The sequence below is a fragment of the Trichechus manatus genome, unplaced genomic scaffold, assembly GCF_000243295.1.
Source record: "Trichechus manatus latirostris isolate Lorelei unplaced genomic scaffold, TriManLat1.0 scaffold00054, whole genome shotgun sequence".
NCBI lineage: Eukaryota > Metazoa > Chordata > Mammalia > Sirenia > Trichechidae > Trichechus > Trichechus manatus.
In genome coordinates this window covers 4,822,087-4,842,467 of record NW_004443990.1, presented here as the reverse complement: position 1 = coordinate 4,842,467, position 20,381 = coordinate 4,822,087, and the positions used below count along the sequence as shown (strand labels likewise).

At 48.4% G+C, this 20,381-nt stretch overlaps 1 protein-coding gene across 2 annotated transcripts in view; it reads right to left on the bottom strand.

Annotated features, from left to right (window-relative positions):
• RNF43 (ring finger protein 43) overlaps window positions 1-20,381 on the bottom strand; it is a 68,251-nt gene that overhangs the window by 1,781 nt on the left and 46,089 nt on the right. The window contains exons 2-8 of one of the 2 annotated variants that reach the window (XM_004377877.2): window positions 15,919-16,041; window positions 7,346-7,420; window positions 7,109-7,240; window positions 6,409-6,513; window positions 4,826-4,987; window positions 4,186-4,288; window positions 2,160-3,515 (exon numbers count right to left, since the gene is read on the bottom strand). In XM_004377877.2, coding sequence (XP_004377934.1) covers window positions 2,160-3,515; window positions 4,186-4,288; window positions 4,826-4,987; window positions 6,409-6,513; window positions 7,109-7,240; window positions 7,346-7,420; window positions 15,919-16,041 — 2,056 coding nt within the window. The remainder of the gene's footprint in view (window positions 1-2,159; window positions 3,516-4,185; window positions 4,289-4,825; window positions 4,988-6,408; window positions 6,514-7,108; window positions 7,241-7,345; window positions 7,421-15,918; window positions 16,042-20,381) is intronic. The other variant, XM_004377878.2, reaches the window with a different exon arrangement.

Genomic DNA, 20,381 nt, shown 5'->3' with positions numbered 1-20,381 from the left:
AAAAAAAAAAAAAATCCAAACAAACAAACCCATTGCCATGAGTCTACTACCATGTGGCAAACAGAAGTCCAAAAAGAATAAGCAGGGAGCTAACAACCTTGTAGGAGAGAAGGTGTGTACGCAAATAGCTATTATACCAGGGGGAAAGGGCCGGGGTCCTAAGAGACACACCGGGGAAGGGGAGAGATCATGTCCAACTGGAGCAATCAGAAAAGGCTTCCTGGAATTGGGGATAAATGAGCTGGGCCTGCAGGAATAGGTAAGAATTAGATTTGTGGGTTTGTGGGATTCAGGGAAGGCAGCAGGATATTCTGAGCTGCAGGAACTGCAAGAGGAGTTTACCCAGTTTGGCTAAAGCATGGGGTACAGTAAGGGGAGGGTAATAGTAGAAAGTCAGGTTGGGAAGGATCATTGGGGCTAGCTGGTGCTGAGGCCTTGAAGGCCAAGCCTGGTTGGATTTCTCCTTACTGTGGACAGAACAGAACAGTTGACAAAACAGAACAGCTTTCTGCACAGTTGATTGTGAGGAAGGGGACACCGGCAGCAGTAGGAGGGTAGGGGGGGCAGAGTAGATGTACTGCCCAATTTTCCAGTCACAAAACTTGATGTGCAGTCCCCAGCCTTCATACCCTGTTAAATGGAGGGGAAGAGCTAGGCGGTTGCTGCATTCGTGTTTAGGATACACCTAAGACAGTGCAGAGGCCATGAGCGCTGGGGTAGCGGAGAGTATGGGAGAGATAAGCAGAGATGTAGCTAACAGCATCTGGCACTGATTGGATGTAAGGAGCAGGGAAAAAGGAAGCACTGAAACTAGTTCTGAGCTGACAGACAGGGGAGGTGGTAGTCTGGACCTGGAAATACACACAACAGGGTCCAACTGGAATCTCATGATTCCATTGCCAAAGCTTGCAGATACATGACTCTATGAAAGCAATTATCTTCCTACTCTGTTTGCATGCCTGTCTGTCTCCCCCATCTCCTGGTTGGCAAGTTCCATATATTTTTATCTCTGTATACTCAACACTTAACCTGGAACCTAGCACATAGCAAGCATACAATAAATAAATGCAGAAGGAGGAAAGAAGGGAGGGGAGAAATGAATGAATGATAGCATCTTTCAAGTTTTGCCTGTAGGATTCCTAAACATGAGGCCTTATATTTCAGAACCTTTGGGTGCCCTTTTGGGGTGAAGGGGTCTTCCTTGTAATGCCTGTAGGCAGAGAGTTGTGTCATCCACATGATGGGAGAAGATGGGAAAGGTGTAGGAGGTGGAAGGCTCTGGAAGGGGAAGAGGAGTATTTGGGCAAATAAATAGTTAAGGCTGAGAATTCAAATTATCACCATTGGGACACAGGAAGCCCAGGGTGGAAAGGGGGAGTGTGCTGTCACATTATAGGGATTGTAACTAGTGTCACATAACAATATGTGTATAAATTTTTGTATGAGAAATTAACTTGAGCTGTAAACTTTCACTTAAAGCACAATTTAAAAAAAAAAAATTATCCTCCATTGGTTGTTATACAGCAACAGGGATGCACTGGGCTCCCATGAAAATGAGGTTAATTTTATTAACAAGAGTGCTTGGGAGGGCAGCTTTCCTGTTCCCTATCCCAGAGGAACAAGAGAAGACCTGAGGACCTACCTGCGGGGCTGCTTGCAGCCACCTGTGATATTGCTCTCTCTGCATCATTCTCATAGTTCTTCTTATATGGCCTAGTATTATGGTTGTTTGTAATGTAATGATTTCTCCTATAAGATCATGCTCTCCTCAAGGGCAAGGGACACTTCTTGGCTTTCTTTGTCTTTGGAGCTATTATTGAGCTGTACACACTGGTATGGCTGTACCAACTGTCAAAATATTGACACTTCCATTTGAGCTGCTCCAGTCACCCCAAGTGCCTCTCTGAAGCCCCATCCATGCTAGTACCTCCCCTCGGTCCTCCCTATGATCTGGCAACTAAAGTGGTAACTCGTGGCAGAGCTGGGGTGCTGCAGCCGGCATCCTATGCTGTGTTAGTCATTCAATAGTCTGAACGTCACCCCTGTTATATCCTTCTCAGCTTCTGTCAACCCCTGGTTGGTTGACTTCACCTGCCCTGAAATATCCAGCTTCTCTTAGTCTTTTCTCCCCCCCACACCTACTTCCTATGAAAACTCACCAGGCTGGGCTGGCAGCACCTGGCAGTGTGGGTAAGGGCATGACCTGCCCTCTGTGGTGTCAGGACTCCTTTCGGAAGGCCCCTCATCGGGTGGGTGTGGCCCCGGGGGTCGGCGTGGAGTCAGACACAACCACACTGGCTGTGAACTTGAGTAACAGGGGCCTGGGGTTTCTGGTAGAAGCCTCCTATCCAGGCCCGAAGGTCTGAAGATCAAGGGGTGGGCCTCTGGGGACCAAGGGTATGCCAGGCTGGGGCCATAGTGGGGAAACATCCGGCAAGCTGGGTGCGCAGTCAAGTCCTGGGGCCGAGAGACTGGGGTGGGCTCTAAGGGACCCCCCCGCCGTTTCCTCTGTGGGTGTCGGGCAGGGAGGCTGGATTTCTGCAAGCTGAAAAAGGCGCTGGGAACGGGGCCGGGGCTGGAGGCTTCAGCTGGGCCAGGGGCTGGCTCCGTGAGGGCCTTAGGCCATTGTGGGTTGGGGAGCTGCCCTGCAGGGGCTGGTGAGCTGGATCTGTCCGCTTGCTCATCAGGAGAAGGGGGCTCCAGCTGGAGCTGTGTCCGAGGAACAGCAGGCCTGGACTGGCGGGGCCCCGTTTCTGGGCCAGCCTTCCTGCCATGCCACTGGAACCGCTTCTTGTAGTGGTGGTGCCGGTGGCGGTGGTAGTGGATATGGCTAGAGATCTGGGTTTCCCCTGAGGGCACGACTGAGTCCAAGGACCGGGGACGAGAGGCCACACTAACATGTGTCTCCTTCCTCTGGGGCTCCCCTTCAGGGCTGCAGTAGACCAAGGGGTCAAAGTCACTGCTCAGAGAGCTGCGGAAGGTAGAACTACTGCCGTGGATGCCCTGCAGGCTGATGTCTGTGCAGTTGACCACCGAGTCACTGGAGGAGCCATGGCAGGGCCCTGAGCTGGAGTCACTGGCTGGTCCATCTGCCAGGTAGCCGCTGCGTTCCGTGCAGTAGCTTTCCCCAGACCCGCTACTGTCGTGAGGCCTGGCCCGGCGCGGGGGCACTGGGCAAGCGGCAGGGTGCTTCGAGGTACATCGAAGCCTGCTCAGCCCCCAACCCTGTGCATAGGGGAGCTGGGCCACCGCCAGGCGCTGCTGCTCGCCCGGAGGCCGGGGATGTGCTGCTCTAGGGAGGCGGTGGTGCCGAGGACCTGTGCCAGGCTCCTGGGATGGCAGGAAGGGACCAGGTTGTGGGGGCCGGGCCACCGAGCTCTGTGAAGGGCCCAGCAGGTAGGCAGCAGGGAAGTGATAGTGGGCGTGACCAGGATGCTGGCGAATGAGGTGGAGTCTCCGGCCTGGTTCCTGGTAAGGTCGAGAGGGTCCCAAGGGCTGGGAAAATGAATCGCCCTCTGGAAAAAAGAACCAAGAGTATGGATGTCTGACTCCACAAATCTATGGAGGACACATTCAGAAAGGTGTGGCTAATAGCTAACCTATTTGATCCTATACGGCCTATGAGGTCAGTCAGAGTTTGGGGGACCAAGGACATCCCTAACCTGCATGTGCCCTGGGACTCCCTTCCTTCCTCCCTCCAGCCAAGTCTGTCTGTCCTGGGAGTTCCACTATATGTGTCAATTTCTGTACGACCACCACCCAGCTGGGGTTCTTTCACTCAGGGCCACTGCTAGGCCATACTGCACCCTTAGGTAAATTAGAAAAAGGTTCTCTTTCTTCAAGATACTTCACTTTCATCTTTTAGAAAATTGTCATAGTGATTTTATTAGGATAGGATATTTACTGCTAGAAAATTGGAATAATAAATATGCAAATACCTCAAATTTAGAATCAACAAAGTTATCATAAAAATACAAATAATTTAAAAAATAATAAGGATGTCTGTGTACAGTGTGAATGGCTCCCCTCTCAGACAATGCACTCTTGAGCAGTGCCCAACTTAAACAACGACAGTGGCAGCTCTGGTTTTTCCCTCAGCTTCAAGGCAGAAGCCCTTTCCCAGAGAGAAGCCACGTTCTAAACCCATCTGCCTGTCCATAGGGGAGTCTTTGGCCCACCTCCTACCTACGATGTTGAACATGCAGAGAGGGCAAGTCCGATGCTGATGTAGCCAGGGGTCCACGCAGGTGCGGTGGAACTCGTGGAGGCAGGAAATGATCCGTAGCTCCTGGAGAAAACAAGCGGGTCCAAACCAAAGGTATCTGTAGCTACAAGAGTGGCCAGGAACCAGGATATCCCCCTGACTCCCTCTGGCCTTTCCCTCTTGCTATAACCTACTTGTAGGAGACCTCACGATAGACTAGATAAAGTATGGGCTTTGGTATCAGGTAGGCCTAGATTTTGTCAGTTAGCAATATGACCCTGGGCAAGTTTCTTAACGGACAGTTTTCTGTCTGTAAAACAAGGATAAAAAACGAATCTCCCCCACCCCACGCTGTCATGAGGCTAACATGAGATAATGCATCTAAAGCACCCACTGCAGAACCTGCCCATGGTATACTCTCAACAGATAACAAACAGTTCTCTTTCTCTAGGCCAGAACAATTACTAAAGCCTCAGTGCTCTCCCCTCCTTCTTCCTCATGCAGGATACATAGGATATGGAGGCAGATAAGACAGCCACAGCAGCCCTGAGTGCCCCCTCCCAAAGCTGCATGCATCCTCTCCAGCCTGGCCATGCAGGTGAACCACAAACCCTGCCTTACCTGCCCCTCAGAGAACTCCTCCAGGCAGATGGCACACATGGGGGCTGAGCTGCAGCTGCTATTTGAGTCTGGCCATTCAGCCTGGGCCCTCCTGCAGCTGGCTTGGTACCTCCTGGTAGCCAGTTGGCTGATGGCCCAGGCTGTTCGCTGCTGAAGGGGCTCCTGGGAAGAGAGGTAGGGCTCAGAATGGGGCAAGGCCTCCTCTTGCCTCAACCTGGAGCCCAGCTTATACCTGGTTTCCAGTCACCCAGTTAGATCACATGGCCAGTTAACTACCCCTGGGAGTTTGTCCCATCGGAGCACATGCATGGCTCTACCAAGCAGGCCAAGCCCTCCCACTCCACCTCCAGCTCATACCATTACACTTTCCTGCCCTTGATGACTGATGAGAGAAACTTTTTGTCCAATTGCTTGCTTAACATCTCAACTTGGATGTCTAACAGGCAGGTCAAACTTTCCATGTCCAAAACTGAACTCCTGATTCCATTAACCACCCCTAACCACACACCTGTCCTCCCCAGTCTTCCCCTTCCCAATAAATGGCAATTCCATTCTTTTAATTGCTCAGGCCAAAAATCTTGATGTCATCCTCCATTCCTTTCTCTCACACCCCATGATTAATCCATTAGTAAACCTTTAGGCTTTGCCTTCAAAATATACCCAGAATCTAACTTATTTCTCACCACGTTTACTGTTACCACCCTAATCCAAGCTACCATTACTTTTACCTGGATTCCTATGTTAGCCTCCTATCTGGTTTCTCTGTTCCCATCCTTGCCTCCCTGTAGCCCATTGTCTTTACAGAAGCAAGAGTGATCGTGGTCAAACTCAAGTCAGGCCATATCATTCCCTCTACTCAAAGCCCTCCAATGGCTCCCATTTCACCCAGAGTAAAAAACAAAGTCCTGACAATGGCCCAAAGAGTCCAATACAACTTGGCCTCATGAGCTCTCCATCCTCGTCTCCGACTCTGTCCTCCCCCTCACTCTATCCTAACCACACCACTTCTTGCTGGTCCTTAAACACATCAGGCACACTTCTGCCTCCAGGCCTTTCACTTACTCTTCTCCCTACTTCGACTACTTTCTCCCCAGAGATTTGCCCAGATCACTCCCTCACCTAGCTCGAATCTCTGCTCTGATGTCATCTTCTCAATGAGGCCTTGCCTTTAAAAATTAATACTTTTCCCCTTTCCTATTTTATCTCTCTCCCTGGCACCTACCACTATTCAAAATACTATACATTTTACTTATTTGTTTTGTTTATTGTCTGTCTCATCCTACTAGAATAAAAGCTCCTTGAGGGTAGGGATTTTTATCCCTTTTAATCACTGCTGTATCCTCAACACCTAGAGGAGTGCCTGGTACATAATGGGAACTCAGGATGTTTGTTGAATGAATGAACAAATGAGCAAACCTATGGGGAGAGGCTGCTGGAAATCAACAAAGACAGATGCAGGAGTATTTGGAGGTAAACTGTTTCATGGGCATAAAGGCGCCTTCCTTACTCATTTTCCCTTCCTGCTCCCATTCTCCCACAGACATACACACGCCCATCTCCACCAGGGAGCCTGCACTGCTCACCGGCCTGCTGTGGCGGGGGCAGCACTGGATGCGCAGCACTGAAGCCAGGATGACCACAAAGATGATACCCACCACGGTCAGAAGGATCCACACATCATAATCTGGCTGGGAGAGCAAGCAGAGAAGGAAAAGGGTCACAGCTCTGGAGGGAGCTGGGCCAATTTGGGAGGAAACACAGGAGCCCAGGAGACACACAGAGAGCTGGAGATCTCCTTGGGTTTTCCAGCTGGGGGGCTGCAGTGGGGATGAATCTGGGGTGAGGTTAGGTGGCCCCTCTCTGCCCAGAAGCAGTCATAGGAGAGAGCTCTCCGGATATCAGCTGTTGGAAATACTATCTGAAACCCAGGTGCTTGGGAAAAAGGGGGGAAGAGACCCCTCTGTGGTGGGAGTTACCCACTGAGCGGCTGGGTGAGTGGAGAACCACTAGCCAGGGTTCAGGGCCTGGGTTTCATTCTGTCTCTGCTCCTCCATACCAGGGAGCCACAGAGCTGAACACAGCTTTAGAACTCATCTGGCCCAATTTGTTTTGAGGCACACAACTGGATTTTTGAAGGAGCTCTCCCTCTCCCTCTTGGAACAAGAGGATTTCTAAGGTCTCTGTCAGCTCCAGGGGCCTAAGGGCTTTGGGTGGGAGTTTCCACGGGACAAAGGTAGGGGTGAGAGTGGGTACGGGGGAGAGTCTGGAGATCTGCATGCTTACCCAGGCCAGGGGCTCCTTAAGTTCAATCCTCACGTGGGCCTTCCGGTTCTTGTACACAAACTCCATCAGCTTCTCGGCGTCGTTGCCCCAGATCAACACCACTGGCCAAGTCAGCCCCAGGGGCTGCTGCAGCTGCAGAAGGGACAGTGTCCAGAGGAGCTGCTGTGTCCTGACTTCTCCCTCCCAATTAACTTTACCTTCCTCCACCCTGTCCCTTCCTCAAATACCCCAAGGTACCTGTTCAGCAGCAGCTCGATCCTCGGTGATGTCAAAGAGGACAGCGCTGGCTCCTCGCTCACCCGCCATCCGAGCCTGCAGGGACACACAGCAGAGGTTTGGCTGGGGACAGGGAAGAAGACAGCTCATCCATGCCCCAGCCTCACCCCCATGCATCCACCCCTTCCTGGGATTTTTCACACACTGGAACTCTGTACACTCACATATACACGTGCAAGGGGTCAGTGGGACTAGGATCCCCCTGCCCTGCCCCCAAGTTCACCAAGGTCCTATTGCCTTCAGAGAACAACATCCAGTCCTTTATTCTGTAATGGCACAAACCCTCAACAAGAGTTTCCTGGGTGCCAACTACTGGTCTAGACTCTAGGGCCAAAGAAAATAAGAACAGTCCCTGTCCTCAGGGCTCCATCAGTCTGCCTTGGCTAAGAGATGTGAGAACAGAGAGTAGGGACACAGCAGTACCCCCCCACCCCCACCCCGGGAGCAGAGAGTGACCAGTCCCTGGAACAGAGAGGGAGAGGAAGAGAGCTCCTTCAGAATAGAGCTGGGCTTTCCAAAGGCCAGCCCTGCCTGACAAGAGGAGCCTGTGTGGGGCTTCCCCCCAGCTCAGGCTACATTCCAAGAGCCTGGGACGCTGCTGTCACCCAAGACCTCTATGGTAGAGGCCAGCCTCAGCCCATCTTATTGGCAGGTTCTCCCTGCACACTCAAGTTTGCCAACTCTTTCTCTGGCTCCAGCTGAAGGTAACTTAAAGGACTCCCTGTCCAGTGCTTTATCTCTTCATCATCTCCCTTAGTATGGCATTAGAGACATGGGTGGGGAGGGACTAGAGGCGCTGCTCCCACAAGGACACAACTGTGCACCAGAGGCCAACAGGCAGAGAGGCTCCAAGTAGAGCAGGCTTGGGGAAGCAGAATGTAGCCAATCAGGCAGAGCAGATAGCAGAGTCAGGAGAAAACAAGAAGCAGGAATCTAGGGATATGTGTGTGGGGTTAAAAGAAGGGAGATAAGAGCTGCTGGTGGGGTGGAGGGCCAGTAGGCAACGACCAACAGACAACATGGTGAGTGAGCCACTCCCTGCCTAGTGCTGTCCCCTCACCCAGTGGCCACTCTCCAGCCTTCCTCTCTAAAGCAAAGGCTCACACCCTCAGGGCCCCTGCTGAGTCTTCGGGCCTTCCTGCAGGCAGTGAAGGAGTTAATCTTGCTGCCAGTAGTGGTGGCAGGAAGAGGAGCCAATGCTGGCTTACTCACACTCTCAGCGCCTTTGATCTCTGCGTCCCAGGGAGAGCCTGTTGGGGCAGGCCAGGGAGCGGCTCCCTGCTCCCGCTCCCACTCCCTGGGGTGGGTTGTGGCCAGGAGGCCCCTTAGAACCCACTGCCCCAAGGCAGGGGAGCCCCAGGAGGGCAGTGGAGGCCTTCTAGTGGAGCCCCATTTTGGTCAGGAAAGTAACTTCCCTTTTCCCTCTCTCACCTGGGAGCTGGGCTGGACCCTCTACCTCCACCCAGGCTCAGCCCAGACCCACCAAGCTAATTAACTGGAAATTAGCTCACCAGGCTAATTGACTGGAAATTCACAGGACTCCAGAATGGAACTGAAGAGACTGGGAGGTCACGGCCTCCATCCTCCCCACCACCACCTCCTCCCAGGAAGTCTACCCCACCTAGGCCACCCCAGGCAGATAGAAGCTCTCCAATCTTCAGAGCCCTCCAAGCAGAGGTGTAGGAGCAGTAGCAGGGGAAAAGGAAAGGGGAATCCAACAGGTCATCTCACAGTCCAGGGACATGGCTGGAGGGGTGCGGGAGATCAATCCAGTAGTCACTGAATTGGGACTCCTGGGTCCTCCAGCTACCAGGAACTCGGGTTTCCTATCCCCCAGAACAAGATCCTACATCCAGCCTGGCCTGGAAGAGCAGGAGGGGATGGCAGAGGCTTCCTTCTCTGTAGGGTTTCTTACTTCCCCACCCTTTGAAGGATTGGGGTAGGAACAGTGGAAAGTAATTACTGTGACATTGAAACACCCCAGCCCATTACAGCCCATAATTATAAAGTTGTAAAAGTGATCAAAGGGCCCAGAGAGTTGGCCAACAGGGGAAAACAAAGAGGACTTTCAGGCAGTGGGTTCCTGCAGCCAGAATTCTAGGTAGAAAAAGTAAGATCTGGGGACAGATGGCAGCCAGTCTGGAGCTATGCATGCCTCTTGCCCACCTGCACTCAAGGAAGTGGGAGGGAGGAAGAGAAAGAAGCACTTCTCCAGGGACTGGAATCTCTAAGACTGGAAGGTAGAGAGAGGGTGGGGAGGCCCTCAGGATGGGAAGAGTAGGATTTTACAAAGAAGATCCACAGACCTCCTTTTTTTGGAAGCTGCAAAGAGTCAGCCAGCCCACTAGGGGCAGCAAACAAAGCTGTACACTGGCCTCTGGCAACATGAGCTATTACAGAGAGAGCAGGGAGAGTGAGCTAAAATCCGGCCTCTGACTCTCTGGACTCACTAGTCAGCTGCTGCACTCCTCTGGGCCTTAATTTTTCCTCCCCAGGCCACAATGATAGTCTCTGTATATCTCCAGTTCATCAAAGATTTACTTAGCACCTACTGTGCCCAGGGCACCGAGCCTGGGAAGTCCAGGCCCTCCAGAACAGCTCATAACCTATTACAATGATGATAACAATATTCTAGGGTGCAAATGAATGGCATAGAACAATAGTTTCCAAATCTTTTTTTTTTCGAGCTCAGAACCCTTCCCTCTACTCCACCCCTCCCCAGACACACTAAATCTGACGCAAATCAGATAAAATATAAAACAGATAAAAATGAGGCAGCTCAGGTTGTAGTGGGGTTGGAGGTAGGAAGGCTCCTCGGCCTCCTCCTCCTCTGAGGCACCTCCATGAAGCCTAGGCTTAGCAGAGTGGAAAGCATTAGCAGAGACCCTAACTGCTTCTGCTCCTACTGGGCTAGCTGGGCTGGACCAGTCAGGAAAGAATCAATAGAAGAGGTAGGATTCATCAGGGCTTGAAAGCAAGGGGAGAAGTGATGTAACTTTTATCGAGATCCACTCTGCCCAGATGGTCTGGGTTTAAATTGTGACTCTGCTACCAACTATTAGCTGTAAGACTCTGGGCAAGTCACTTAACTACTCTGTGCCTCAGTTTTCCTTTTTGTAAACTGGGAATAAATAATAGGACCTACTTCATAGGATTGTTGTGAGGACTACATAAATTAATCCATTCAAAGTGCTTATAACACTGCTTGGCTTGCTGTCAATAAGTTGTTCATCTGTAAAAAGCTGAATTGGCATAAGTTGTGTGATAGATATATTTACAACAATGACAAAAAAAAAAAAGAGTAGCTGCTGAGGCTGCTCATGTACAACCAAACACTTCATGGGATTTGGTTCCTTGGTTTGGAGGATTAGGGTCATGGCTTTATGGGACATCCCAGTTAATCGACCTAATAACGTGTTTAGTGCTTCTTTTCTACCTCCTAGTTTGTTGCATAGTGCCTGTGGTCTTAAAAGCTTGCAAGTGACCATCCAAGGCACAAAAATTGGTCTCTATTCACTTGGAACAACAGAGGAAGAAGGAGAGTCAGGAATAGGAGGAGGATCTGGAATGTGTGCCTAATTGCCTCCATGAACAACTGCCTCCTTTGCCATGAGACCAGAAGAACTAGATGGTGCCTGGCTAACATTACTAAACATTTTGATCAAAGATGCTATAGAAGAATCCTGATTAAAAGAGGGGAAATGCAGAACAGAATTTCAAATTCTCATGGACTCTAGACTTTCTGGAGCCATGGAGGTTGTATGAACCCCACAAACTATTACCCTGAGATAACCTTTAAACCTTAAAACAAAAATATCCCCTGAAGTCTTCTTAAAACCAAACAGTAGTTTAGCTTGACTAGTAAAGAATGTCTGCCTTGAGCATTATGTTCTTTTAAGATCTATCTATATAGGATCAAATTGACAACAGCAACTCGAAAGATTAGATAGGAGCCTTAGGGTGCAGTGAGTTTATGTTAATGGGGAAGGAACAACTCAGAAAAGGAGGAAAGAATAGTTGTACAACTCAAAGGATGTAATCAATGTCCCTGAATCGTACATGTAGAAACATGTAGAAATTGGTGTTTGTTTTGCTGTGTATATTCTCAACAACAACAAAAATAAATAAAATAAACTATTTAAAAAAACAGTGCTTGGCACATAGTAAGTGTTCCTTAAATATTAGTTATCATATCAGCTGTTGCTATGTGCTTTGCATACATGATTTACTTACTCTTCACAACAACTCTACGAGACAGTTGCTAGCCCCACTTTTGAGTGGGGGAAACTGAGTTTCAGAGAGACTGAGTAACTTGCCTAGGGTCACACAGCTGATAAGTGGTGGAGGCAAGATTCCCACCCAGGACTTCAGCCTCCAGAGTGCCTGCTCTTAACCACCAGGTAGTGGTCTCCAAATAAGAGGCATGGCATGTAACCATCTGCTTGGCTCGGGAAACAGCTCCTTTCACCAGGCTCAAGGTCACTGCACTAGGGTAGACATGAGGTGATAAGGGCCTGGCTTATCACAAGGATGGCTGTGGAGTTGCTAACAAAGAAAGAGAAACAAATTTTAGTGACAAGATGGGGTGGTAAGGAGCCCTGGTGGCACAGTGGTTTAAGCACTCAGCTGCTAACCAAAAGGTCAGCGGTTCGAAACTACCAGTGGCTCCACAGGAAAAAGATGTGGCAGTGTGCTTCCGTAGAGATTGATGGCCTCGGAAACTCTATGGGGTCACTATGAGTTGGAATCAAGTCGACAGCAGTGGGTTTTTGGTTTAAATGGGGTGGGTGACAAGAGTAGAGGAATCTGAAAGAATCACGGTGTGGGTTGCAGGGAAGAGCAAGAGAGTTAACAAATGGGGAAAAAAAAACTCTTCTAGCGCAAGATGACAATGTCAATGATGATGACAACAGTGATAATTCCAATCATTTATTGAGAGATTGCTATGTGCTTGGCATAGGACTAAGAGCTTTCATTTGTATTGTCTCATTAAATTCTTGTAACTGTCTTAGGATGTAAGTCCCATTATGATTCCCCTTTTACAGAAGACGGAATGGAGGCTCAGAGGGGTTAGCCAAAATATCCTCGGTCACACTGAGTAGCAGTGGAGGATGCCAGGCTTCAAACCCTGGGCTGTCTGGCTCGAGAGCTCCAGCTCTGTTAGTGCTGATGGCACTGCGGACACTAATGGGAAAAGCCAGAACAGATCTGGCTGGAGATCAGGGTTAGGTCAATGGTTTTCAAATTTTTCCCTACCAAAGACTCCCACCTTTTCCCTCCACCTCTCATGGTCCCTATTCTACCAAACTGTATTAGTAACGTACAATTCATTTTCTTAGGAGATAACCTGTACTAGCACATTGAACTGACAGAATTCTTATCAAAAGCAGAGAAGATGGGTATTTTAGTCGGGCCTGTGGGATTTCTGAAATGTTGGAATTAGCACACTTTATCACCCTATGAGACCTCCTCTGGGCCAGGAGCTACTTGGTTAGGTGAAAGGATAGACCTGAGAGAAACCTTGGGCCTGGCCATTTGGAAGTCACTGTGAGCTTGGGGCTAGAGCAATTCCCAGGGCAATGAGAGGAGAAGCCAGGCAAGAAGGGGCCCTGGTGTGAGTGTGTGGGGAGGAAGCACGGGCATGGACAGGAACTTCTGAAGAGTTCGATGGGGAAAGAAAAGAGGGTCACAGAGCAGTAGTCAGTGTACTTCTTCTAAACCCCTAGTGGGTTTTTGTTTTACCCCAGGCACTGTTAGGCTGTTCACATACATTATTTTCATCCTCACAGTAATCATTGGAGTCGGAAATAAAAGCCCCATTTTATGATGATGGAAACAAAGGCTAAGTACATCAAAGGGCACTGACCACATGTTTCTTGCTTCACAGTGTTTGTGTACATATCTCTTCTCTCCTACAGGAGTGTGGTCTCCTGAAGGGCAAGAAAAAACCTATATGGACGTGTCCTTACAGTTCACCAAGTGTTCACATGTATGTGAAGTCATGCACTGCTGTAGATGAACAGCAGAGCTTCTCTGAACCTTTCCCCGTCACACTCACACCACATACACACTCACATCACACTAATACCACACACACACTGCACTCACACTCATACACACACTAGCAGGGTAGTGCAGGCACTGAGCACTCATTTACCAAATGAAAAAACGAATGATGTGTCCCATATTTTGAAAAGCAAGGGGAAGGATATCTCCAGAAGCAGGGAAGCTTCAGCCTAACAAAATCCTGCTGCTAGTAAGGACCCTTGTAGCATCGCAGAGATGCCACACTTTCCTGCCCTCCATCCTGGCCCCTGCTTCCCACCTCCCCTGAGGCCCCCTTCTGCATCAGCATGGCCAGGCCGGGAGAATATCTTCATCTGCCTGTGGCCACCACATTCAGAATCCCTGCCCACGTCCCTGCTTGCCATGGGATCAGGACCCCAAAAAAACTGAGTGGGAGGGTAAGAACTCGTGCTGCTTCTTGGAGGCTCCTTGCTCATTTCCTCAGCCCTCAGGAAGATCCGGAAATCTCCAAGGGGTCTGAACTCGAGTACAATGAGCGGGCACACAGGTTGGGAGTGTCACTCCTCTTTCAGCGCCCCTGGGAGCAGGGGCACCATGACCCAATTCAAGGCCCACCACCCCTGCAGAACACCTATCACTGGAGGCCCTCATCACCTGCCCTCCCCCTATTCTCACCCTCTCACCCAGGTATACCTCTCTGTGCCACACACAGTCTGATGACACTCTGGCTTGTATCACCAAAAGAATCTTTTCACATATGTTAAGTTTTCCCAGCTAGAACGGGTGGCAACCAAATAGAGAGTTTTAAAACCCAGGTTTTAGAATTTCTAGCTGTGTCACCCTGGCAAGTTACTTAATCTTTACTCCTCATTTGCCTCATATATCATATGGAGAATAATAATGTCCAGCTTTCCTGACTGTTGTGGAAAAGTAAATGAGGTAATATAGATAAAGAATCTGTCACATGTTCCACCCTGTACATGGTAAGCACACAGAAAACAGTAACTACTATTATTGGTTAAAGCAGGGGTGACAACCACCAATGACTGCTCTGACAGGGAACACAACAGAGTCCCTGACCTAGCAGGAAAAAAGTGGGGTGCAGAACTCAAATTCTAATAAAAAGACCAGACTTAATAGTTTTATTGAGACTGGAGGGATCCCGGAAGACATAGCCCAAAACTAAAACCACTCCCAAGGTCAACTATTCAGACAAAGATTAGACTGGACTATCGGACATAGGATGATACTCATGAAGAGTGTGCTTCTTAGCTCAAGTAGATACATGAGACTAAATGGGAGCTCCTGTCTGGAGGTGAGATGAGAAGGCAGAGAGGGTCAGGAGTTGGTTGAATGGACACTGGAAATCCGGGGAGGAAAGGAGTCTGCTGTCACAGTATAGGGAGAGCAACTAGGATCACATAACAATGTATGTATGAATTTTTGTATGACAGACTAACTTGAATTGTAAACTTTCACTTAAAGCACAAAAAAAAAGCAGGGGTGACAAACACAAATGTTTACGGGGCCTGAGCAGTGACATAAATGAGGAAAGTGGGCTGGGTGGGGAGCATGGCAAATGAGAGTACAAGTCTGTGTACAGGGGGCAGCAGCTGCCCAGCTCCTGTCAATTGTTGTCCTGTGGAAATGTGGAGCCAGTGCTGCCACAGCTTCTGATTTTTTATTCCAAAGAAGCTGGAAATCTGGAATTTTATATGAAAATTTTCCAGTTTTTGAACGTGGCTATTAGCTTACATTTTGAATACCATTGTGAGGGCTAGATAAAACCCAGCTCGCAGGCCACCAGTTTGCAACCTCAGAGGAAGAGGGTGAACTTTTTAAGAGTAGGGGCAATGGCTTCTGTGTCTGCTGTCCTTGTACAGAGCTCAGTCAATATTTCTGAAAGATGGGAGACCTCCTCCAACTGACCTCCTTTTTGCTCTGGTGCTGGGCAGGTGAAGGCGCTTAGGAACTTCTAATGATGGGGAGGAGGTGAGGTGGGACTCATGTCTTGGATGAAAGTCAAAAGGTTCTGCTGGTTGTGCTCTTTTAAACAACTTTCTATATGGGATCAAATTGACAAAAGCAACTTGAAAGGTTAGATAGGAAGCTTAGAGAGCAATGGGTTTATGTTAATGGTGGAGGAACAATTTGGAAAAGGAGGGTGAGAATGGTTGCACAACTTAAAGAATGTAATCAGTGTCACTGAATTGTACATGTAGAAGTTATTAAATTGGTGTATGTCTTGCTGTGTATATATATATATTTAAAGATCTGTTTAAATACCAAAAACAAAAAAAGTACGAAGGTTCTGCTGGTACATCTTTGGTGGTGAAAGAACAGAGGGATGAATTTCCACCTTGCTCAGCCCAGTCATGGGGCAGGAAAACTGGAGTGAGTTGGGCCCATCACTCATAGAGGACAAGGGAGCAGAGAACACAGGGGCCTCTCAGAGACAGAGCTGGGGAAAGTTCAGAGGGTGCGTGGTGGATCAAGGGGGAATCTACCTTGCTAGCCAGTGACAGGCAGGGGCGGGGGGCCCGTCGGGGACTTTCCAGCTTGACAATGCTGATGAATCCGCGCTCCAGATTGTCGTCATCGCTGGAATTGCACAGGTACAGGGGGTGGGACTGCAGAGAGACAAAGAGAGAAGAACTTGGGTTAGGGATGCTTGGGGGAACAGAAGGAGGGAGTCGTGAATGCTAAGCACTTCTGTCTATGCTGGGCAGGTGCCAGGCAGGCCTCTAGGTACCAAGAAAGAGCACGCCTAATCAGTGCATTGCCTCAGAGTAAGCTATTCACCATTCCCTGTCCTTTCAGTGGTTCTAGTGCTAAGGATACAGGAAGGTGGAGGTCTAAATGAAGAGCCTGCTACCAAGCAGATCCAGCAACCCGCAAGCCCTGGTTTTCCAAACTGGCCAATGCAGAGGGCTCCTCTCCTGGCTTCAGCCTCTCTCACCTCCTGACCCTTCTACCTGCTCCCCAAACCCCAGGCTAATAGAATAGCCATGTGTTTCTGTATCAGTGCCTTCAGAATCTCATCCTTCCTCTCCTTTTCCCTGGGGGGATGCTGGTGCCTCCTGCCTCCTTGGGATGCTCCCAGACAGCCATTGCCTGTAGATTCCCATCTTCCATGTGGCTTGCACCTTCTCACTCAGTATTGCCTTGCCTCTCTCAATATGCTCCTGTGCTTCTGCCCTCTGCCCATGCTAACATTAAGCAGGGTGGTGACAGAGGAAAGAGATTATTTTGGGATGAGGCCTGGCTAAGACTGAAGCTTTGAGCCTCATGATTCCTAGGAGCTCATCCTGTCCCTAGGAAGAATGCAGTGGGGACAGAGCCAGTTCAGCCCATCTGCTCTGGGCCCAGCAGAGGTTCTGAGGGTATGGCAGGTTCAGGCCAAGATGCTGTGCCTTTAAGCCCATCTGGTGCTGAGCAATGGTTAAAGGGGAAGTGGGCCCAACAGGTGATAACATGACCCATTGGCCCCCTTCCCCCATCACCAAAGAGATGGAGCAGCCCTTCTATACACTCTCTTCTCATTCAAGATGACTCTAGTACTCATTTGAATTATCTCTCCCCTGAATAAAATGTCCAAGTGCTGTGATAACAAAGTATGATTTACTTGGATAATCCTATGGACCAGGGACCCCAAAGTATCCTGGCAAGAAAGGAGACTTCCTACTAGAGAGTTGCCCATGTTTTCCTCTCCTCTGCTGCTGAAGTCTCAGGGACCTACAGAAAGAACCATGAGAGGAACAAGAGAGAACCTGGAACTTATGAAGATGTTTATGATGATGATAAAGTCAATGATAAATTTAAAAGCACAACTACTTTTTCTTCTTTAAATTTTATTTACTTTGTTGTTGTTATTGAGACTATACACAGCAAAACATACACCAATTCAACAGTTTCTACACATACCATTTAGTGACATTGATTATATTCTTTGAGTTGTGCAACCATTCTCACTCTCCTATTCTGAGTTGTTTCTCTCTCATTAACATAAACTCCCTGCCCCCTAAAGTTCCCATCCAATCTTTTGAGTTGCTGTTGTCAATCTGATTCCACATAGATAGTTCTTATAAGCGCATAATGCTCAAGGCAGACATTTTTTACTAGTTAAGCTAAACTATTGTTTGGTTTTAAGAAGACTTCAGGGGATATTTTTGGTTCAAGATTCAAAGATTATCCCAGGGCAACAGTTTTCGGGGTTCATACAGCCTCCATGGCTCCAGAAAGTCTAGAGTCCATGAGAATTTTGAATTCTGCTCTGCATTTTCCCTCTTTTGATCAGGATTCTTCTATGGAATCTTTGATCTATATGTTCAGTAACGGTAACCGGACACCATCCAGTTCTTCCGGTCTCATGGTAAAGGAGGCAGTTGTTCCTGAAGACAGTTAGCCACACATCCATATCCTCCTCCTATTCCTGACTTTCCTTCTTCCTCTGTTTCTCCAGGTGAATAGAGACCAATTTTTGTGCCTTGGATGGCCACTTGCCAACTTTTAAGACCCCAGGCACTACGCAATGAAGTAGGAGGTAGAACAGAAGCATTATATACATTATTAGGCCAATTAACTGGGATGTCCCATGAAACCGTGACCCTAAACCTCCAAGGAACAAATCCCATGAGGTGTTTGGTTGTACATAAGCAGCCTTAGTAGCTACTGTTGTTTTTCTTATTTTTTGGGGGGGGTTGGAGTAGTCTTTGTTGTAAATATATCTATCACACAACTTATGCCAATTCAACTTTTTATAGGTGTCCAACTTATTGGCAGCAATTATAGTAATTGGCTGAAAAGTACAATCACTTTTTGAAAGCACTTTCAGGCTATTTCCTCTCACTGTATCACTGCAGTCCCTTGAAGATAGTAGGTTCTCAATAAATTTGTACTATCTTGCTTTGAATCATACCCTTATGAATAAAAATCTTTGGTCAGGGGGTGTTGAAATGGGAGGGAGTTCCATTCTTGCTCCCAGAATTCAAGGACCACCAGTCTGGTGGTGATTGAAATTTAGTGTGTACCCCTTGCCCCTGAGAAAGGCTGGGGTGTAAGGTTGGGGGCTTGTCTCCCTTCAGTGTAGCTGTAGCCCGTGTCTCAACAAGCTCCATTTGTCTGCCAATCTGTTCATCCATCTAACTATGCATCCATTCTTTTATTCATTCTACCAACACTGAAGGCCCACTTGGTGCCAGACGCTGTACAATGCACCGAGGATACAAGGATGGATATGATAGGCTCCCTCCTGTAAAGGAGAAACACACTGTACTGTGATGTTACGATGCAAGTTTGTTCGAGGGTCTGTGGGAGGGCATGAGAAGGGGGGATTAAGAATCCCAGCTGGGATGGCAGAGAAGTTTTCACATGAGGTGACTTGAGAACTGCTTTGGAGGCTGAATAGGTATGTGCTTACCCAGTGGACCAAAAAGGGTGGGGGGGGCTTTCCCGGCAGAGGAAGCAGCCTGTGCCAAGGCATAGAGGCATAGGGCTGGGGGAACTACAGGCAGTTTGGTCTAGCGTGAAAGAGAAGGAAGGAGATGAAGTTGGCAAGGCCTGCAGGAATCAGGCCATGGAGAAGGAATGGCAGATTTGCATTTGAGAAGGACCCTTCTGGGACTAAAGAGGGCACTCTGGAGAGGAGTCAGAAGTCAGCTGCACCAACAGAACAAACGACATGAGGCCTTCCTTCAAGGACAAATTGCAGCCCTGAAGTCTACTGCTTCGCTTGTTCCCCACATTCTACCCTGGGGTCCGGCTTTCTAATGATGACTCCAAGACACCTCTCATTGCCCAGGGTGTCATTTGGGGGAGGAGAAATTCACTTTGGAGATAGGGGTAGGTTTTAGAGAAGGATTTCCACCCAGGCCTTGGTGCCCAGACCTTAGCAGATGCAACCAGAGTCAATAGATAGTGGTGCTATATTGTTAGGATGCCTCTAATGACATGGAGGGAAAAAAAATTGGTGACAGTCACCAGACTTCCCTGGTCCTGAACTAACTACTACGGAAGGGAGACGGGGAAGAAACTAACCATTAGTAAATGCATGCCAGGCACTGTGCAGGGGCTTTACATCTTATCTCTTTATGAGGTAGGTGTTATCCCCATTTAAAGAAGAGAAGCTAGAGACTTAGAGAAGTCAAGGCTACACAAGATTAGAACCCAGCTCTGTCTGACTCCATTCCCTTAATAGTCATGTAACTCCAAATGAACACAGAGTCAACTCTTCATTGTCCATCCTAATAATGATGATGATGGTGATAATAATTAGTTTACATTCACTGAGTAAACACCACGGGCCAGTGATTGTTTTAAACACTTTTGTGTATTAACTCTTTTCATTTTTACAACAACCCTACAGGTAGTAATGATTTCCCTATTTAAAAGATGAGGAAACTGAGGCACTGAGAGGCTAAGTAGTATGCCCAATATTATACAGCAGTAAGTGACAGAGATCAGCAGAAATGTAAAGAAGTAGTAGGATAAGATTTAAAAAAGCAAATAATTTAAGAACAATTTCCATTTGACTTTGAAAACATGATACCTTCCCCCAACCCATGCGCAGGAAAATTTACTTTCCTAATTCTATGTTTCTGAAGCATAAGGGCTCAATGTGAGTCCCTGAAATGTTGGTGGTGACCCTCATGAATGAGTGCTAGGCCCTCATTCATTCTGAGTGACCTCAGCCAAAGTTTCCATGTAGATGCTGTTGATTACATATATGCAGCTTAGTCCTCTTGTAAACTCCAGATCCATATATTCAACAGCCCCCTGGATGTTTCTTCTTGAAGAACCGTAAATGAGATACCTCATATTCAGCACGCCCAAAATTGAACTAATCACTTTATCCCCCAATAAGGTCATTCAAACCAAGACTCCATTCTTTACTTAGCAAGGCAGTGTTCATCTTCTAACAGTGTTAGTCTTCTTTGGGGTGTACCACGGAGCTGTCTTTGCCCCCCTCATA